General features: G+C 39.0%; 1 protein-coding gene across 5 annotated transcripts in view; it reads right to left on the reverse strand.

Annotated features, from left to right (window-relative positions):
* Positions 1 to 19,655, reverse strand: part of sema5a (semaphorin 5A) — a 142,135-nt gene that overhangs the window by 40,992 nt on the left and 81,488 nt on the right. For all 5 annotated transcript variants that reach the window (XR_002292683.1, XM_020712736.1, XM_011488866.2 and 2 more), the window contains exons 10-14: positions 17,662 to 17,866; positions 11,575 to 11,782; positions 9,935 to 10,052; positions 6,110 to 6,291; positions 4,668 to 4,811 (exon numbers count right to left, since the gene is read on the reverse strand). Coding sequence is in view for 4 of the 5 variants with exons in the window: in XM_020712736.1 (XP_020568395.1) it covers positions 4,668 to 4,811; positions 6,110 to 6,291; positions 9,935 to 10,052; positions 11,575 to 11,782; positions 17,662 to 17,866 (857 nt within the window). In the remaining variant the exon portion in view is untranslated. The remainder of the gene's footprint in view (positions 1 to 4,667; positions 4,812 to 6,109; positions 6,292 to 9,934; positions 10,053 to 11,574; positions 11,783 to 17,661; positions 17,867 to 19,655) is intronic.

Raw genomic sequence — 19,655 nt, forward strand, 5'->3', positions numbered from 1 at the left:
CAAAGCCACAGAGGGGGAGGTTCTTGAATGACAAGGGATGCTGTCAGCCGTGTAAAGTGAGGTTGTCCTGACAGAGACATCATCAGTGGCAGATCCATTGTGATATTTAAGCTTAAAGGGGTCATGCAGTAAATGTTACACTAAGTAAATTACTATGAAAGTGAACAACCTCGTTAAAGCGATTTTGTTTTTTTGGTTTGTCTGTTAAAGCTGCAGTTTCTTCTGACAGATGACTGAATTTAGATGTACAGGGCGGAGAAGACATCACCAAGCTGCTAAAGCCTGAGCAGGAACGACTACAAAGACATCAGACCGCAGGCACAAAATATCCAAAAAGAGGAAGAAAAAAAAAAGATTTTAATACTTGACTCAAACTTTTACAGACTCAGTTTGCTCCTTTGATGTGGCCTTGGAAGCAGACATTTTACTGTCTCGACATCTGAGCGAGTGGCGGCACCAGTGGTTGAGGTGACGGGCAAATATCTGTCCCCATGCAACCTAAAAGTACAGCTAAGAAAGTTGCATCTCAAATCCTGATGAATAGGCGTATGCAGCTTGCATAATTCATTGACACAGCCAATTAAAACCGCTACAAAGAGGCATGCCTCATCTCTAATTACATTGTTTTACGGGAAAATAACTGCTCTGTCTAAAAAAAACTTGAATTACTCATTACAGAATAGCTACAGACAACTGCTAGGCTTTCTGGGGCCGTTTAGATGCCACAAAACTGTTTTCAGTGCAATTTTGTTGTGTTTTAGCACATTTCTGCTTTTTAAAAGTCTTCAAATAAGTTTGAATTTAAATCCCCCCCCCCCCACCAACACTTCAGCTGCATATTTTTGTTGTGCTTTTACAAAAATATTCTTCCATTGTTCACGGCAAATCAAAGCCTACTTTCTGCGCGCCCTGAAAGTACAGTGGAAATCCTCAGAGCGCCGTGTTTCTTTCTACTTTTTACTAATCTGTATGCTTGTTGTGAGGAGGAGGAGTGTGGAGAAGCGAGGGCAAGTGCTGTTTACAATCTTGCACACGCCTGAAAGAAGAAGGAACAGCACATAAACGTTCAATGCGGCTTGAATATGGAGAATATCTCCCTGCTGCACCAGACACAATAAAAAATAAATAAATAAGAAAAAAAACATCTGCAATCAATGCGGTGGAGATTATTTCAAGCTTCAAACTTATAATCACGCACACTCCAGTCGGAAGAGGCGAGTGGCTCTGCTGCAGCCTATCTTATCCTTTTCTCTCTAAAGTACACAAAGCTGATAAGACTAAAACGAGACTAATTACCCGCTATAGGCTGAGTAAGCAGTGTGGACGCTGTCAGCGTGCTGAGGGAAATACCAACAGAAGGTTTATAAATGCAGGCATTAGCATCCAGATTTAAGCCTGTAGCGCTCTCGTGTTTGGTTGGTTTCATAGCATTTGCTTCCTCTGGAAAGCCTCTGTTGGATGGAAACCATTGGGACCAAAGCTATGAGGTTTTTTTTGTAAAAAGGACATCAAAAGGGACAAAAAAAAAGAAGCTTTTCCATCTTTTTTTTTGGTATTTTCTTTCCTAAGTACGACTCCGCAACTTTTGTGACCTTGAATGCATTCATGAATGTCGGCTCGGAGCATTAATCCAAGTAGGTTAGTGAGGCAACAGTGGCAGAACAAAGTGTGCAGTGAAGCTTCGCCAGGGAAAAAGAACCTTGTGGCCACTAAAAACAAGAGCTTTCCACTTTGATAAAAGAAACATTCAAGACTCAAAAACTGACAATACCCTCATGCAGTGCAGGCTGAGGTTTGCAAATAAGACTTATTTCACACATAGGTAGCTGTAAACCTCAAATGAGCTGGACGGTTTGGGATATCTGAATGAGGTCCTCAAAATCTTTTATTTCATGGCCTGCAGCAGTCCTGGACTGCACGGATCAAATTGTTTTTGCAATTTTTCTTTCTAACTGAGCAAAAGAGTAAAAATGTCATCACCCCCACCATATACTTAAAAACGTACTAAAATTACACACACCTGGTTCCCTATGAAAATGAACATTTAACACCTTCCCCTAAAATAATGACATCATAGCGTCCAAATAAAGAAAATAAAGCGGATGAACTCTGATACAGGGCTTAAAAAAAACAAAAAACAATCCATGTTCACAAAAAATGTGTCAGAGATATCCTTTTTTTTTTTTTTTTTTTTTTTTTTTTTCTTTTTTTTTTTTTTTGTGTGGGGAGGGAGAGGGGAAGAATGTGAGGGGAGGGTGGAAGAGAGTAAAAGGAAGAAAGGTGAAAAGGTGGGGGATACAAGCACTGATTTGACTAAGTTATTAATTTAAGCTGTAACAATTATACCAGATCTGCTGGAAAGACGAATGTTACATCAAAGGTGAAAATCTGACACAAATGTGTCAGAGATATCCAAGGAAGTTTTGAAATTACTATGGGATGGCCACAGGACCTACCGCTTGGTGACTTTGTGGCAAAGTGTGAAATTTTGTGACATTTTTTTCACCATATGGGAAAAAAATATATAGTTTGAGCGAAATTCAAGACATTTCCCACACAAGCCGCCGTCTTAAGTCTACAATAAACAACAAGAGCTTCAATGACCATTGACCTCCAAAAGAGGTTGTCATCTTAAATAATAAAAAAAAAAACTGCTTTAGTAGCGGATACAAAATTAAAATCCTCCTAGGGATTTGGATCTATGGCCTTCTAACTACTTGAGTATCATTGGAACGGCACTTGGGAAAAAATGTTGAAATTAGAAAGTTTTGAATGGCATTCGCATGGGAAGCTTGTACAAGGTGGCATTCACTGTTACCGGCACAATTTTTTACCGGAATATCGTGAAAATGAATGAATCGATATAAGTTAGGATTGGAACATATTACTTAAGACTGTTGCCAAGGAAGTTTACTTTTGCTGATTCTTCTAAAAATTACATAGACCTGTTTGTCACCCTCGGATGATCAAAACCTAAAATGGTTGCTATAGAGATAAAACCACCAGAAAAGCCAGCAGTTTGAAAAAAAAAAATAATTTGTGAAATACAGCACTGACCAGAGTGGGGAAGGCAGATGGGGACAGTAAAAGGCCTAAAGCAGCAGCTCAGTCAGCAAGCCTATTGGTCAAAGGGGAGTGGCGGGGGCGGGTTGCGCCTGAGGGCCATACAAAGCCGCTTGCGGCTTTAATTATCTTCAGATTTCCTTTTCCTCAAATTAGGCTTTAAATTCAAAAATGATCGGAATTGAAACATACATTACATTTACAATTTACTTATAAAAGGAACTTGTCTTTTAACCCCCAAAATATCCAAATAAAGTTAATTTAAAAATACAGGTAAAAATGTCCCATATATTGACAACTCAGTCAGTCTTGTGTGTGAAGATTCTGACAGCAGCAGACTTTTCTGCACTGGCTTAATTTTTTATTTTGGGAGGCTGCATTCTAGCACACACAAGGACGCCGCTCCATTTCATGGCTCCAAAGGTGAATTCTTTATACTATTTTTTTTCCTTCAGCAACCAAAACAATATTCCGGTCAACAAGTTGCCCCATGTGTTTCAAACAGCTGAGCTAACTATGTGCAGAGAGCAGGTAGGGGAGACAGCACAAATGAGATTAAAGCACTGTGAAAAAGAAGTGAAGGGGGAGGTAAAATCTGCTGCTCTCCTGCTGCGGTCTGTAGTAGCAGTCAGCTTTTTTTTTCTTCTCCTGATATATTTCCAAAGTAACTGATCCCGTCTCAAGGACTGCTCCTCCTGGAGCAACGATGAAAGGTAAGGTGTACTGTGAGAGAAAATAATACAGCCTAAATAAAAAGGAACATCCTTGAATTCCTTGTCCAACTATTCACCCTTTAAGACTGTCTCTGTTGCTATGGTGACCACATCCATCTATCTAGACGGAAGTAGTGAGAGAAAGAGAGAACGCCAGGAGGAGGGACACATACAAAAACATATCTGCTACTTCCAAAGAAGTCATTTTTTTATTCTTTATTCGTATCTGTTTAACAGCAGGGGCTGCCTGAAAAACATCAAACTAACGCTTTTTGGCTTAATACAAACACTACGCTCACAAAGGAGAACCGTCTTGGTGCCAGTCTTCAATAATAATGCAATAGAGCCAGGCACAATGAAAGCTGTCAGAACTTGTACAACTCATTTTTAAAGGGAGAAAACCTTTTAGACTTTCAGCTAACAAGAATGAATTGAATACAATAGTAATATATATATATAAAAAACTCCTGACCTTTTCTACCTGGGTTTCTTTGTATGCTGCTTTGTGCTCTTTGCGCTCTCTTGCTTATTTCTTTTCATACCATAAAAGTTGCTTGGAAACTGTACAAACATCTTTAAAAAGAAGGAGATTATTCTTCTCCGACGCTCCCAAAGCTTCAAATTGCAGACTTGGTTTGTGTGAAAAAGCTAGATAATTACACAAGCACAGGCCTATCCTGCTCCTGCTTTAATTGGCTGTCATGTACACGGACAGAGAGGAAGAAGTTAAAGATGAAAAAAGCGAAATGCCACAGGAGGAGTTGTACTTTTGACTGCAGATTACTAACTGATGGAAAAAGTTGTTCTTTTTTTGTTTTTAGGTCTTTTTACATTCAGCTTAATGGGCGCACAGGAAGTGTAACCATTGCAGGTTGATGAATGTTTACTTGCCTCTCCTCGCGGTTCTGGCCCACACACACTCGCCCCCCATGGCGGGGGCTGGGGTTGCTGCAGGAGCGCTGGCGCACCTGGAAGCCGATGCCGCAGCTGGTGCTGCAAGGAGACCAGGAAGTCCAGGGAGTCCAGGCTCCGTTTCTATGGTGATGCACAAAGATCACATCAGTCCTGAGAACTGCTCCTATACATCCGTTGGTGAAGTTTAGGTTTCTGATTGTAGAGGCATGTGCCTTTTTTATTTTGGTCTTCACTTTGGTAATAAACTATCAACAGCATTTTAATCCTTATAAGAGTATAACCACATTTTTTAAGCCTACATCGCCTTTTCTTTCCTTATAATGGTAATAGAAACTCTTTTGGGTTTGTGTGAAGGTTCTGTGTCTGGAAATATAATGATAATGAGAATTAAATAAATAGTATGCTGGATAAAAAATGTTTTTTTCAACTTTTTTTGCCCACTATTTGACTTGTTACTCAAAAAAAAAACCTTTCTACACAAAGGGGAGGTTTATTTTCTTCTCCAGAACAGAGTGAAGGAGAATGTTTTTCATGAACAAAAATCCTTGTTGAGCATCTCACACTACAGATGAACTGTCATGCATCTGTCAGGCTTGCATCTTTTGAAAAGAAGTAAAAACAACTAAGGCGCAGAGAGTCTGTGATGTAATGTCATAAGCATTTTACAAGGAACAAGCAATACATGAGATCTTGATGAGGCGAAACGGGACAGAAAGGACGTCCAAAAGATGAGAGCTTACAATGTTATTTATGTGTCCTACTGTCACTTCTTCTGAGCTTTATTACAAATCTGTCCTAAAATTTATAGGTTTGTGGTGGGATTTTTTTTTTTTAGTTCTGGGACAAACACTGTCATTATGTAATTTAGAATGACCATGACAAAAGGCATAAACACATCCCAACTGGTACATTTTAAACAATCCTTTGATGGTCAATAACTTACATTTACAAACCTTTTGGGTGGCGTATTGGCTTTTGCAAACAGATAATAAAGTTTTGTTGCAAATTTGAAAATATATAGTTATAGAATATATAGTTATAGAAGTTTTTGCAGTGTGTAAAGGGGCACAAAATGAACCAAAGTGAGAAAAAACAAGTTTCAAACAATAAAATTAGACCAGAATTAGTAGAATTTGGTGAAGTAGTAGTGGTTTACTGGATTAGAGTTTTTTTTTAAACCTTAGAAAACATTTCTTGAGCTCTGCCAAAATATGTGGATACCTGCAGACTTTTGGGGGTTTATATTGAAAAATAGGATTAATCAAGCAACTGACAGTAAAAATGCACATAGCTGTTCAGCCCAGTGTGAGTCCTGAACGAAAGGGATAGATTCATTATTTAATTAGTGTAATTCTGCACATTTTTTCTTAAGTGAGTTGTCCAGACTGAAAACTGCACAGATCACCAAAATAAAACACCTTGAACAGTTGGCAACTTCAGCACTGATCCCAAAGCAGGTCTGGCCTCCACACTGAGGGGCGGGGTTATCACAGGCTCGCGTCCGACACAGACAGGAACCGGCGCTGCCTCCATCATTATGGCTACAAGTGGACCAGCCTGACCAGGCTCCGAAGCCTCCATCAACAGTGACGTTACGAACCTGTTAATGACAAAAAAAACAAAAAAACAATCAAATTTGTGCAGGTAATGGCTTTTCTCAGAAACCAGTCATTACATCAGTGACGCCCTTGGGATTGTGCTGCTTTTATGGTTACATATGGATGTCTGGAGGAATCAATTCTCCTTAGAGACACAAAAATAGCTACATAACTGCTCTGCCACATGCCAAACACTGCAGTAATGTGCAGCAGACAGGATAAAGACACCATCGTTGTTGCAGAATATAATAAAAATTCCCAAAATGGAAAAGAGAGAAACACAGTGGGCAGATTCACAGAAGCAAAATAGGAGGAAATAAAAGTGGCTTCATAAATGAATATCTAAAGCCAAACATAATCAAACAGGAAAACTCAGATATTGCAGTGATGTCTCTGGAATATGAGCCAAAGGCACCAGAGAGGAATCAGGACTACAAGGGATATGAGGCGTGTCGCTGTTACATTTCAGGTTGATTTGAAAATGCAAAGAATACTTTCATGCAAGCAGAGGAGAGCTGATCATCATCTGCTTTGGCAGAAACAGAATAACGTCTGGCCACTGCTCTTATTGGTAATTGAACTCTGCTGCATGACTAAATGAGGAACGCTTGGCTGAGGCAGACAGCATCTGCAACAATGAAAGCAAACAGCTACACGGGGACAGCCAATAAAGGAATATTGCATTATCATTCAAGCTAAGACTATACATGACTCGGTTGTGGTGTATTATCCATTTCATGAATATTTCACGCTTTATATCCTTCATTAAACAGGAACATTTAATCAATAGTTTTTGTACTGGTTATTATACTTTCTTTCACTAAAATGCAAAACTAAAAAAAAAGAGGGAAAAGTGAGGAAATAGCAAAAATATTTTGCTAAATAAATCATAAACTTGATTGCAAAAAATTAAACACATAAACAGATGTTTCCAAAAATTGCAGATCTTTGACTGAGTCTTCAGCATTTTATACTCAGATGAAACTGGGATGCCAGATGGCGTTTAGGAAGAGGTTGGGAAAGTGTAACTTCATTTTCTGCATATATGAGTCTGGGTGAAAAGACCTTAAGTGATCTTCATATCTACCAATATTCAAGGATTTGCAGCAGAACAATGGCTCATCCCAACAGGCCTTTTGCAAAGTCTCCATAGATTTAGAAGCAAAAATATTATGCTGATAAAGTTTGGATTCTTTTGTTGCAGAAAAAGTACTGCATATTGAAACCCTTCATATTTTAGCCAATGACTCATTACTTTTAGATTTAAAACCTTGCTTTTAGACAATCAAGATTTCTAAAACGGTTGAAGTTGTTTTAACTTCTCTTCGCTCTACACCTTTCCAAGCTTTTTTCAAAATCAGCCCAGTCAAAAAGATTTTATTTCATTAAAAGCAGGATCTACAGAAATTGTTATCAAAATGAGCATAAATCTGTTTTCCTCCATACTCTTGACAATAGTAAAACATTATGTAGGACTCAAACAAACTCAAAATGCACTAGTTTCATTTTGAGGACGCTAGTTTAAATTTTAATAAATGTTAAAACGTTAGAAAGACATTCATGACCATTATTTAAAAAAAAAATAAAATCAGATTTATGCTCTAAGAACACGTGCTAAATTTAGATATAATGAGGATTTATTAAGATGGGCCAATTCGTACTAGGATCGTTTTCTCATTTTGTTTATATTTTGTCCTAAAATGAGAACTTTGCACTTATTACACTAGTTTTTTGTCCTTGTAATGAAAATGAACAACAATGGGGAACATTAAAACTAAAAAAATACAGACCATTTGTTTAGAATTAGCAGGAAATTACCTATAATTTGGCTTTATAGCATTTGATTTCAAGTAATTCTATTTAACAGTTAACCCTTTCTATCTCATTTTTCCCTTTTTTAATGCTCTTGTTGAACGGCTTGTTTCCAGATTTTAAAATCTTATAGGATTTTCTTGTTTAGTAATGTTCTTTTTATATTTTTTGGCCACCTCAGCTCTTCAAGGTGAGACCAAACCATGATTTGGAGTCACAGTTAAGAAGAAATGCTTTACAGGTTTGATCAAAACCCCATAGACTGATTTAAAATGACAAATACAGGAAATTATATTAAGAAAATCAGGCGATTCCAGTGCTGTGAACTATCTAAACTGTAATGCTAAACTAATTTGGATGCAATATTTTATTTTGATTTTGGACAAAGAGATAAAAATTGGTAAATATACCTGCTTAAAAAAGGCCTTTTGAGTGTTATTACAACAGAATGAGAACATTTTTCCAAAGTATTCATTGTTTGGCATTTGATGAAGCAAACTGTTGTGGCTTTTGGGTTTTACTGTTGATACCAGATTAAAAAAAAAAAAACTTACAAATTTTCATTTTTAAAAAACTACCATACTGTGTGGTAATTGTGAAAGAAAGAACTGAAATGACACAAACCCCATGAGAACCAGATTATTCCTCTGAGCTGTAAGTGAGCAGAGAGACATGGTACTCCAAGCTGAGATAAAAATGGTGGTGTTCAAATGCAAAAAAAGACAGGCACTCTTAAAATTGCTGTCCTTATTACAGAGTGCTCCTTTTTCTTTTTTAGCAGAATAAATAGCAAAACTAATCTCAAAAATAAACTGGCGTCCTTGATCATTCCGGCGAGGACATGTTGCTCTTTGAAAGTCAAGATGTCCAGTCACAAAATGTGCTTAGATGACAGGACTGTTTCTCTGAGGCTTCTCATGGTTTCCAGGGGTTTGATGATGGAGCAGGCTGTGTGTCTGGACGGTGGGGATTCGTTTTCATGGGTCAAATGAATGTGATGTTTAAAATCAAATCACAGGAAAGCACAGATGTCATATTTATGGTGTTTTGAACATTTTTAAACAATATTTTCAGAAAAAATTTACTTGACTTTTTCTCAAATTTTATATTTATTTTATCTAGTGCAGTCATGAAAGTGGTTGTTTAATTAAGAGATTCTTTTGTTATGTCAAAACAATTCCAGATTAAATAAGTGATATTGAAAAAAACGTAGTTTGTTGGATTAAGTTTGAGAAAACAAAAAAACGTAAAAAAAACAAAACAGCATTTTTTCCAAAAGCAACTGTTTTACTTTCTGTGAAACAGGTTGGTGTGGTAATATTGATGTTTTCTGGTTTTGTTGCATCAGTACCTAACAACTCAGTTTAAAGTTTCTATTTCAAAATAGAAAATTGATCTGGCGCCAAGTAAATCTTTATTGCTAAAAGGAAATTATAATAGCAAAGCTGTTTTCTGCAGAAAACACAAAAAAGTAAAGATAAATGGTCATTATGGGTACGAGTACATATCTTCATGAAAAGCGAATGGAATTAAGAAAAAAACGTATATTTTGGGATTTTTTGACAGAAAATTTTGAAATTGATTATTGATCCCACAACAGGAAAATAAAATTAAGAAGGTTAAAATCCTAAGTTTATAAACTTAAAACAAAAGGAAATTACCTGAAGGTGACATATTTTGATCCAACAGATGTTCAGTATTTTAACAGTTGATTCTTGTGAGCTCATTTGTCAAGTTGAAAAACTTTTTTTTGAAGATGTGAAAAGAAAAATCCTCCTGATTCTTGTTGTTTCATCTTTAATGATTGAATTTAACCATCAGCCGGGTACTCACTGGGCATTTTGTGATGCTCTGCTCCCACTGACTCATTCTGACACTTTCCTCCAGGGTGGTGCATTTCTTCAGCAACAGATCCCATCCGCAGTATGGGTCCCTCGCTCCTACACAAGCTCTGAGAGGTAAGAACAAAATTCCCCATTAGAGACCTTTCATTAAACTGTCATGTATGCATACTGATGGCTCTGCATAGCGGGGTGGCATAAAATCAAACATCAGAATGAGGAGGAAGATTACAGTGGAAGGTTTCTAAGATAAGGTGGAGGGAGAAATGATGTATAAACACATGAGAGCGGCGGAGATAAGATGGAAGGGGAAGGTATGAGAAAATGTCCAAGATGACAGAGGGAATAAGTCAAAGGGAGGCTGCGAAAGAGGGATGAGGAGAGAGTTTGAGGTGTGAACACAGAGATTAAAGAGAGAAAGCTACTCACTAGACTGAGAAGTAGAGAGATAAGAAGAAAAATGGTCGGCTAGAAGGACTGTCAACTTACCGTAGCGTGTTGATGATTTTTCAGTTATCATCTCTTCCTAGTGAGGCAGTTTAACTTAATATAGCAAAATCTATCTTTCGATTTGTGCTTCTGTTGGTTTATAGGGAGCAATAAAAAGGCCGTTGTTCCTCTTTTCATATAAATACAAGTCTTTGGTGACAGCGCGGTGACATATCTCTCAGCTGCAGGCGTCAAGTCTGCCTGACATGTCCCTGGTGAAATGTACCAAAGTTTTTTTTTTTTTGTGTGAATTTCATAAACAGTGTGGAAACAAACAAGCGCTTACTCAGAGAACATGTTGTCACTTCCTATGCATCTACATGAAAATGCAGAAAAACTGTGACTTGGCTTTGTCTGCACACAAAAGGTGGATGACTCCATGTCTGGGTAAAGATATGAAAGGAAGGAACGAAAACATGCCAGTATCTATCTCTCTGGGGTTCTCTGGGTCTCATGGATTCTATACTAACTTTTAGTGTCTTAAAAGCAAAGAAAATATAATACGTTTTTTGTTTTAAGCATACAGATATAAAAAAAAATATTACAGAAATTCCCTAAAGCCAACCCTTCTGGGTCCACAGTTGCTACTTTTTCTCACTATCTTGAATACTCAAAAAAGAGATTTGAAAAGCTCAGAAACTCCATGCTGGCTGTGCGACAAGTCTTCTTTGCTGTCCAAAACAGCTCATTGTGTGAAAGATCTGTCTGTGATGATGGATGAGGTCCAGGACTTGTAGTGGGTTTTCTCACACGAGCATCTGACTCTGGTGTTTTGTTTGCAAATATTATGTGCCTAATGGAGTCCCGTCCAAACAGACAGCAACTCAATATATCTGATAAACAGTCGCCGCAGGACAGTCCACATGGGAGAAAACGCACAATGTTGTGAGAGGGGCGATGGCAACGCAGCAAGACAGCTGCAGAGACAGACTGAGGGCAGTCATGGGCACCTCCAGCGGCTCAGACAAAGCTGATTTGGAGGGTTTTAAATCTCAACAAAGGCCCCTAACAGACACAAAGGCCTGGCTCTCTCTGATAAAGAGAATCTTATTAAAGGAAAGGCTAGAAAACTTTGTCGTGAGCACATTTGCTTTTTGACAGCTTCCTTTGAGATTAATGGTGTTTATTTGTGCATGGACTCACTCTCTAGTCTTATGGTAGCTGCATCTCTTGAGTGGGATCTTGATGACCTGGTCTCTTACACCCACATAAAGCTCGCTCCGGCTGTGCAGGATCAGCAGGCTTCGTATCGGCTGCCTCTTCCTAGGCGGGAACAACTCGATCTCCTCCAATAGGCAACTCCCTGTGGACTGGTTGAGGGGAGAAAGCACTTTTCTGATAGTACCATAATCTGGAATAGAGGTGGGGGGGGGGGGGGGGGGGGGGGATTTGATCGCAAAGAGAAAGAAAGCCGATTATCAACAAGAGAAAAGGGTAAAATAACAGAGAAAAGAGTGAAAGAAAATTCTGGAAATAAAAGTGTAAAGATAAAAAAAAAAATTATATTGAATTGGATGGAATACAGAATAAGCAAAGCAGTCTACAAGCAACTGCGAACCCAGTGTGAACTACACAACAGTCACTTGCTAACACAACGGCTCTATAATAAGCCTGAGAGGAAGAAAGGTGGTGCCTGATGTGCAAAGCTTGGTTATACCATCAATATGCAGCACTGCAGATGCAACCAGGGATTTGATATGCCACCTGAATGCCTGATTTCTGGCCTACTTTTCCTTAAGGGGGTATTTTAGGGGATGAAGCCACTTTGTAGTTCAGAGAGAGTGAGACAAGTATGGAAATCCACACCATTGTGAACACAGTCTGACCTTTTGGTTTGTGTAAGGGAGGCACTGCATGATGCAGTTTCAGGCAAATTTTCCTTTGGGAGTGTTAAAACAAACATAATCTATTATACATGCAGTCCCTGGGCGAAGAAAAGGTAATTAGGGAAATGGTGATGCCATAAGAAAAAGGGTGAAATGCTAAAAGTTAATGTAAAAACTAAGTTTTACTTTTATTTTAAGCAGACTGGCCAACAATGTGAATTCTTGAGGAGGCTGCATTTTTCATAAATCAAGTAGGGTATGGGACTCCAGTCAGAGGCTTAATAAACTGTTAGTGGTTTTAAATATTTACTGGCAGTGTTTTATGGCATTTTAACTTGAAGTTATAGACAGAAAACGTATTTTTCTGGGGCAGGACAATTTATTTTTTCTAACAGTTGGGAAGTTCCATAAAAGTTTGGTGGGATGTTACATTTGTGTCACTAACAGCGCAACTTCTACTCCAATGATTATAGAGATGGATGAACATTGTGGTCATGTTACTAGTCGGTTATTTTTTTGCCCTTTAAATGAATCACAGGTTTATAAGAAGGCATTTGCTGGTCCTACTGGGTTTTGGTAATTGAGAAAGAGACCCAAATGGTTGTTTTAGTGTTTAAAGGTTGCTGGGTCCTCCCCCAATGTGAGGAAGCAGTAGCAGCTGTCCAATTGCACCCATATTTGCTACAATCACTGTTAAACGTTGAGCACAAGTAAAAAGAAAAAAAGTCCCTTCAATTTTCATGTTATCTAGATGTTACATCATAATGATAAGCACTGAGTTTGGAGAAAAGAAAAAGTTTATTTGACTTAATCTTTATAGTGTTCTCTCACTATATTGGATTTTTTTTTAACAGCGTTCTGTTTTCTATGTCCTGATTGGCTGAAGACCTCATCAATCAATCCCCTCTCCACGTCTCCTGTAAATGGCGTATACTTATATAGTGCTTTTCTACCTACAAGGCCCAAAGCGCTTTACATTCACTGACCCATTCACCCAGTCACACACATTCACACACTAGTGGCGGCTCGGCTGCTGAACACAGGCGCCTGCCTAGCACCAGAGGCAAGGTTGGGTTCAGTGTCTTGCCCAAGGACGCATTGACTCATGGGCGCGCAAGGCGGGAATTTAACCTGCAAACATACGATCATGGGTCGACCGCCCTAACACGGCCGACCCCTGTACAGATAATTGCAGCTCTTCAAATCTTCATGAATCTTTGATTGTGATCGGATTTTTGTTTTCATTCTACAATACTGGACTTTTTTTAAAAATAATTTTTTATCAAGGTTTGAACTTTAAGAGTTTAAACAAGACAGAAAAGTGAAAAGAAGAGTAGAAAGTGTGTAGTGAGGGGTTTAACAGTCTTAAAATTTCTTGAATCCTACTTCCAAGATTTCACCTTTTGCAGGTTATTTTTAGAATGTAACCCTTGTGATAAATAAAGGACCACTGTGCTTTGAAATTGTTGTATCAAATCCATCAATTGTTAAAGGGATTTATTGTATTTTGGGCCCCAGAAAACACAGCTTCTGTTAGTTTTAGATGTAGGAATTTATAGTTTATCAACAAAAGTTCCATCTAAAGTTGGACTTTTATTCCAAACTAAAGTGGTTTTAGAAACAAAATCTGACAAATAAATCAATATTTAATCAAACTGTGTTGAATTAGATATTACACAGACTTGTGAGTTCAAATTCATTCAGTAGTTTGGCGATGATACCCCGTGCTATTAGGTTTTAATCATTCCTGTGCAAAAAACAATTTAACCTAATCCAGGTTGGATCTAATTTGAACTTCAGCTGTGGCCAACTCAACATCAGAAAACAAGATTTATGTGTACTTGATTCCCATTTAGCCAACCAATATTTGAAATCTGTGCTGAAGCCCCAACAACCATTAAAAGTACCTGTTCAATAAAAAGCATCAAGAATTTGTATTCTCCTTCACTTTAAATTATGCGATTTGAAGCCCAATCCAACTGCTTCATGTTGGTTTTCAACTATGCCTGATAAGCCCTGACTGAAAAACCTGACGGGTTTTGGAAAAAAAATACTGCAGCAATTGAAGAGCTGAAGATTTAATAGAAATATGTCAGGTAAAAGAGACCTGGCGTGCCACATATAGGCTACTTGGTAAACTGATTTGGCTCCATTATGATTGTTTTGAAACTTGCCTTATAATCTTGTTATGCTTCCCACAGAAAAGGCAGTTTGATTAGAAAATAATTCAGGGACTCAGTGTTACAATGTCTAATATCTAAAAATCAAGATTTTAAGACAAAAATCCCAAGAAATTAGGTTAAATTGAAACAAATTCTATACTTTACAAAATCAGTTTTTGCTAACTAGATAAACAGCTCCAAACGTGAACCCAAGGCTACGTTCACACTGCAGGGCTTAATGCTCAATTCTGATTTTTTTGAAAAATTTGCATTTTTTTCCAAGGCCGTTCATATTTCCAATTAAATGTGAACTTTTGTGATCTCCTGTGTGACTGTGAAATGACCCAGAAGTGACCCGCATGCGCAGAAGAGTACTCAACGGTGAACGACGTCACTGTTGTTTGTGGAAGTAGCTAACGTTAACAATGGATGTCAACAACAGTGTTGTTATTTCGGAGCTCTTTTGCATAATTAAATTCATTTTCACAAAGGAGCCAGCACAATTACAATCTTCTCATTTTAAGAAGGCATTGGAGCCTGGATCGTCTGTACCCACTGCTGTGGAATAGGGATGTGAATGTGCTGGGGCCGCGCGCGCGTGTGTGTAAGACGAGAGAGGAGAGAGCGCGTGCAGCGAGGTAGGGAATGAGGGGGGCAGTAGGGGCGCGTATTCATGTTGTGTGTTATGGAGGAAGGAGAGCGATAATAAAAGAAGGCTCCCCCCAGAATAAATGCTATGGACTCTTTATGAACCTGCTCTGGAGAATCTGAGTGTCCGAACGGGGAAGTGAACCCCAAAGGAGGATCCGACCTGTACTTCTTCTGACCAGGGTCGGAAAGGGGGAAAAAAAAGTAATCGCGGGAAAGGTTCAACATCACGCTCAGCCATTTCGCTGGAAATCTTTTCAAAAAACGCCCGGTCGCGATAAGAGCCCTCGAGTTTGGCCTGAATAGAGCGGCCACCCCCAAATATTAAATCTGTGACCTCGCTTCCCTTCCACTGACTGGTCTAAGAAGCAACGTCCGCCATGGTTGATGTTTACGTTCTCATTCCCGCCTACTTCAACGAAGAATTATGACTTTTGTAGCGTATCAATGACGTACGGGTCGGATACATATGGCCTGGCCGTTCAGATGGAGGTTGCATTTGAAAAGATCGGATACGTATCGGATTCAGGACCACATACCCAAGTGGCCTGTGGTCGCATTTGAAAAGATCGGATCTGTGTCGTTCAGACTGTCATGAAAAGATCAGATGCAGGTCGAATAGGGGCAAAAAATTGGAATTGGGTCGTTTCAGCCTGCAGTGTGAACGTAGCCTAAGTCTTTACTCCCTAATTGCCATTATCCAGCAGGAAAAGCTAATTTGATAGTTGAATTATTTTATTTATGAACCATGCACTTCCTACAAAAGTATGAGTGCACTGCTCTCGGCGAGTTGCTGTACCTCTGTTGCTAGCGTTGAAATTGTGGCTTCAAAACCTCAAATTGGTCTATAATTTTTAAATCAACTACAATGAAATATTTTAAAATAAAAATTAAGCTTTCAAAAATATGTATATATATTTTAAATATTTTCCTTGTAGTTGTTGGCTCCTTTGGTGATACAGGATAAAGTTTTCTATTAAAATTGTTTTCTCATGGTCTCACCTTTGCTGAGGCTGCACCACATCAGTTGTGTACTGCAAGTGGAATGTTTGTTTGTTAGTAGGTGACTTTGGACTTGCATTCATGTATCTAATCAATGATGTGTCAAGTTACTTTTGCTCTTGAGTAATTATCAAATGATTATTTAAATGAGCGATCCATCATTGGCCAAGTAATATATTTTATTTTTCTGCAGGCCATTTACCTGCTCGGAGGTTCTGTACTGTGCTTTGGTGAAACAGGAATGTAAATATCCTTCACATTTATTTACATTTTCTTAAAATTGAAAAATGTACATTTTGCTGTTGGGGGGAAATTATTTAACAGCTCTGGCCCATAGTTTAACCAAAATACTCCACGTTTGCACAAAAGAACCCCCAACCTCGACATTTTTGGACTCAGCTGGAAGTATGAGTTTTTCCACAGTGGCTCTAATCAGCGGCACTCATTAAGGCGTTAATAACAACATGCAATTTTGTACAGTATGTGTCCTCGCCAATTGCCCTGGCAGTGTTTCACATTTTTTCATTAGCGTCCTGTTAGTGTCTTGGGAACTGGCATTGTGGGGCAGCTCTGGTTCAGTGCTACGTTGGTCACAGCCCCATGCAAACAATGACAGGGGAGTTTTCAAAAGACATGCCAAGCACGGCGCCAGCGAACTGAAACAGATTGTATGTGCATGCGTGTGAGACACAGATAGGGTGTGTGCAAATGCCACGCCGGATATGTGAGATACCTTAAAATAAAGCTGAATCTACACCGTGAGGATGTTGTTGACATTTCCCTGTAGACTAACGTTTTTTTCTGCCATACTGGAGTGGCTCACTATTTCCATATTCTGTTCAGGGCATCTGCTTGCAGGAATCCATATGTAACATAAAATAGGGATGTTTATCTGAAAGCTTACTGATACTGTTTTCCAAACTAAGTCTAACATTACACATTGTCACACCTTTATGATCAAACAATCTGGTGATAAGCAGACGGAGGTGTGCAGGCTCATCAGACAGGGCTGCATGAGTGTGTTATTAATCACTACTGCCTTTTCCCTGACACCACTGTTAGCCATTTTCAAAATGTTTGTGATCTCCTGACTAATACATGTGTGTGTGCGTGTCACATGCATGTACTTGAGGGAAGACTTGTGAGTGTAAGGAGGACATATAGAGGTAAAGAGTGATCAAACTGTCTTAGAAAAAGCTTTGAAGTCATTAAGATGATACAGATCGATCGGTCTTGGTATTCTTCTTGCGGGCTTTCTCTTTCATGTAAGTTCAGAGTAACTTCATGGGATTCAAGCCCCTGAAGTGAAGTATTTCTTTGTAAAAATCAATATTAATGGCTGTATAAGTAAGAATCAATGCGTACATTAAGAAAAATGTATGCACTGAGGTTTAAGTTAATTATACCAACAAGATTTGGCTATTTCCCTCTGAAAGACTTTCTGGTGAATGTCTATGTATAATAAATAATAAGACAATATGCGTATTAATGTGATTCTGGTGAGCATTTTAAAGAAATACTTCTCAAAAACCTCTCAAAATACTGAAAAAATACACAACTGGTGTACAAAAGGGGAATTTTAAACAACATACCAGTGGCCAAATAAATGATGTGGAGCAGCATGTCCTTCCCCTGTACCACATCCACCGCCACGTGGGTGAAGCGGACGTTGTCCTCCATGAAGTAGGGCACAGGGACCACGGGCTGGACCACGTCGTGCATCAGCAGGAACTTCTGAGCATCCTGCAGGTTTCTTTGGGTGAGGTTCACATACGTGCCAGAGTTGATGGTGCCGCACTGTTAGAGGTGGAGAAAGTCGAGAAAATAAGAGCTTTTACTGACAATAATGATAAAGCCTACTCAGAACTCCACTGGATGGGAAAAAGTGGTATTGAACGATTAAATGAACATGAATATAAAGTCAATTGCAGACTCTTTGCAAGGGTTTGTATTCCCTAAACCCTTAAGGTCTGGTAGTCAATACCTAGAGGCTGACAGAAAAAGAATGAATAAATGTTTGACTGAGCCAAGAGTTATCTCTTTTATTAGACATTCCCCTCATATGCATATATATTGCGGTTAAATTTTACAAGTACTTAAGTAAAATAGTTTCTTAAATGTGCTATTCTTTACTGCAAACAAAATATGTTTCAAATAGTTTCTCACAGCTTCATCTTTCCCATCAATAACATATTTACTTTTGGAATGACCTTTTTAAATCAAACAATATCAGTCCAACAAAGACAAAAACAGAAAATAACCTACTTATAGAAACCTACTGAAATTACTCATTTTAAGCTAGTTGTAGATTTTTTTTCAAACCAAAAAAACGTTACAATCAAAGAACCAACTTCAACCAAATAGGAGTCCCATGGAAACATCAAACCAATTATCTTGATTCCAGTTATTCAAATAAATCCTCTATTTCTTTGATGCTTCTGATATAACTTCATATTTAGGAATGCTTTTATCAAAAACAAGTGGTTCCCATCAGCAATCAGTGAATGACAAAGATTTTCTTTTCATTTCTGTGTCTGTCGCGTTTCAAATGTAACGTAAAAGCCCCCAGTTGAGTAAATGACTTTTCAGCATGCAGCTGTTATTGGTGGTCTTTTTGAAGCTGATGTTTTGAGACACTTGGTATCCACGGGACAAAGATGATATTCATGAGCTTTTTTTTTTCTTCCCCAATGCTGAGCAGGTGAAGCATGAAGCTTATCCAGCTGAGACAGGGCTGTATGAGTAAAGCCAACCATGCATGTCCCTTTCAGTAGAAGAGGTCCCAGGTTGGGGTCAGGATTTTGGATTGAGGTTTCTTTTACAAAAAGCAGCTAAGACACAAAGAATGGAAAATACAAAAATAACCCATGGCCAGGATTTATGCTAATCCAAATGACTTGTGTTGTTTTAGTGGTAAGTATTTTGGTTTCAGGCTAACTGTGCACACAGGTGAGATGGGGCTTTGGCCGATGATTATTTCCTGTTGACTAGTCATAGAAGCATCAAGATGGACAGATCAATTGCTGACCTTCACTGGACTAAAAGATTAGAGTCATGAAGAGGATGGGGTAGGGCCCCTGGGCTGGGTGGGCCTGGCCCCCTTGCTGGGGGGGGGGGGGGGGACAGCTGTTTGTCCACCGAGGGACAGTCTACCAGCTGTCCCCAACTTACCCCCTTCCTCATATAACCTCATAATAGGGTGAGGGGGTGGGGGGCTTAGCCTGAGATGAGCCTTGGGGGGGGGGTTTACTAGGCAGTGGCCCCCCCTCCTATGGTTGCCGTATGGAGTGGGCCCCCCCTCTTTCGGTTTTATTTGCACCTTAGACATGTAGGGCCCTTGGTAGGGGGGGTGCTTGGACATCACTGCCAGCAAGCAGCAGATGTCCTCCTAGCACCCTACCCGCCAATTTTAACCGCACCTTAGACATTTAGGGCCCCTTGGTGGGGGGGGTGAGGGGACATCACTGTGAGTAATCAGGAGATGTCCCCTTAATGCCCTACCTGCCAATTTTAACTGCACCCCCCTTAGTACACACACCCCTCCCCCCTCAATATATACATCCCAACATAAACACACACACATGCA

The sequence above is a fragment of the Oryzias latipes genome, chromosome 20 (assembly GCF_002234675.1).
Source record: "Oryzias latipes chromosome 20, ASM223467v1".
In the NCBI taxonomy this organism is placed as follows: domain Eukaryota; kingdom Metazoa; phylum Chordata; class Actinopteri; order Beloniformes; family Adrianichthyidae; genus Oryzias; species Oryzias latipes.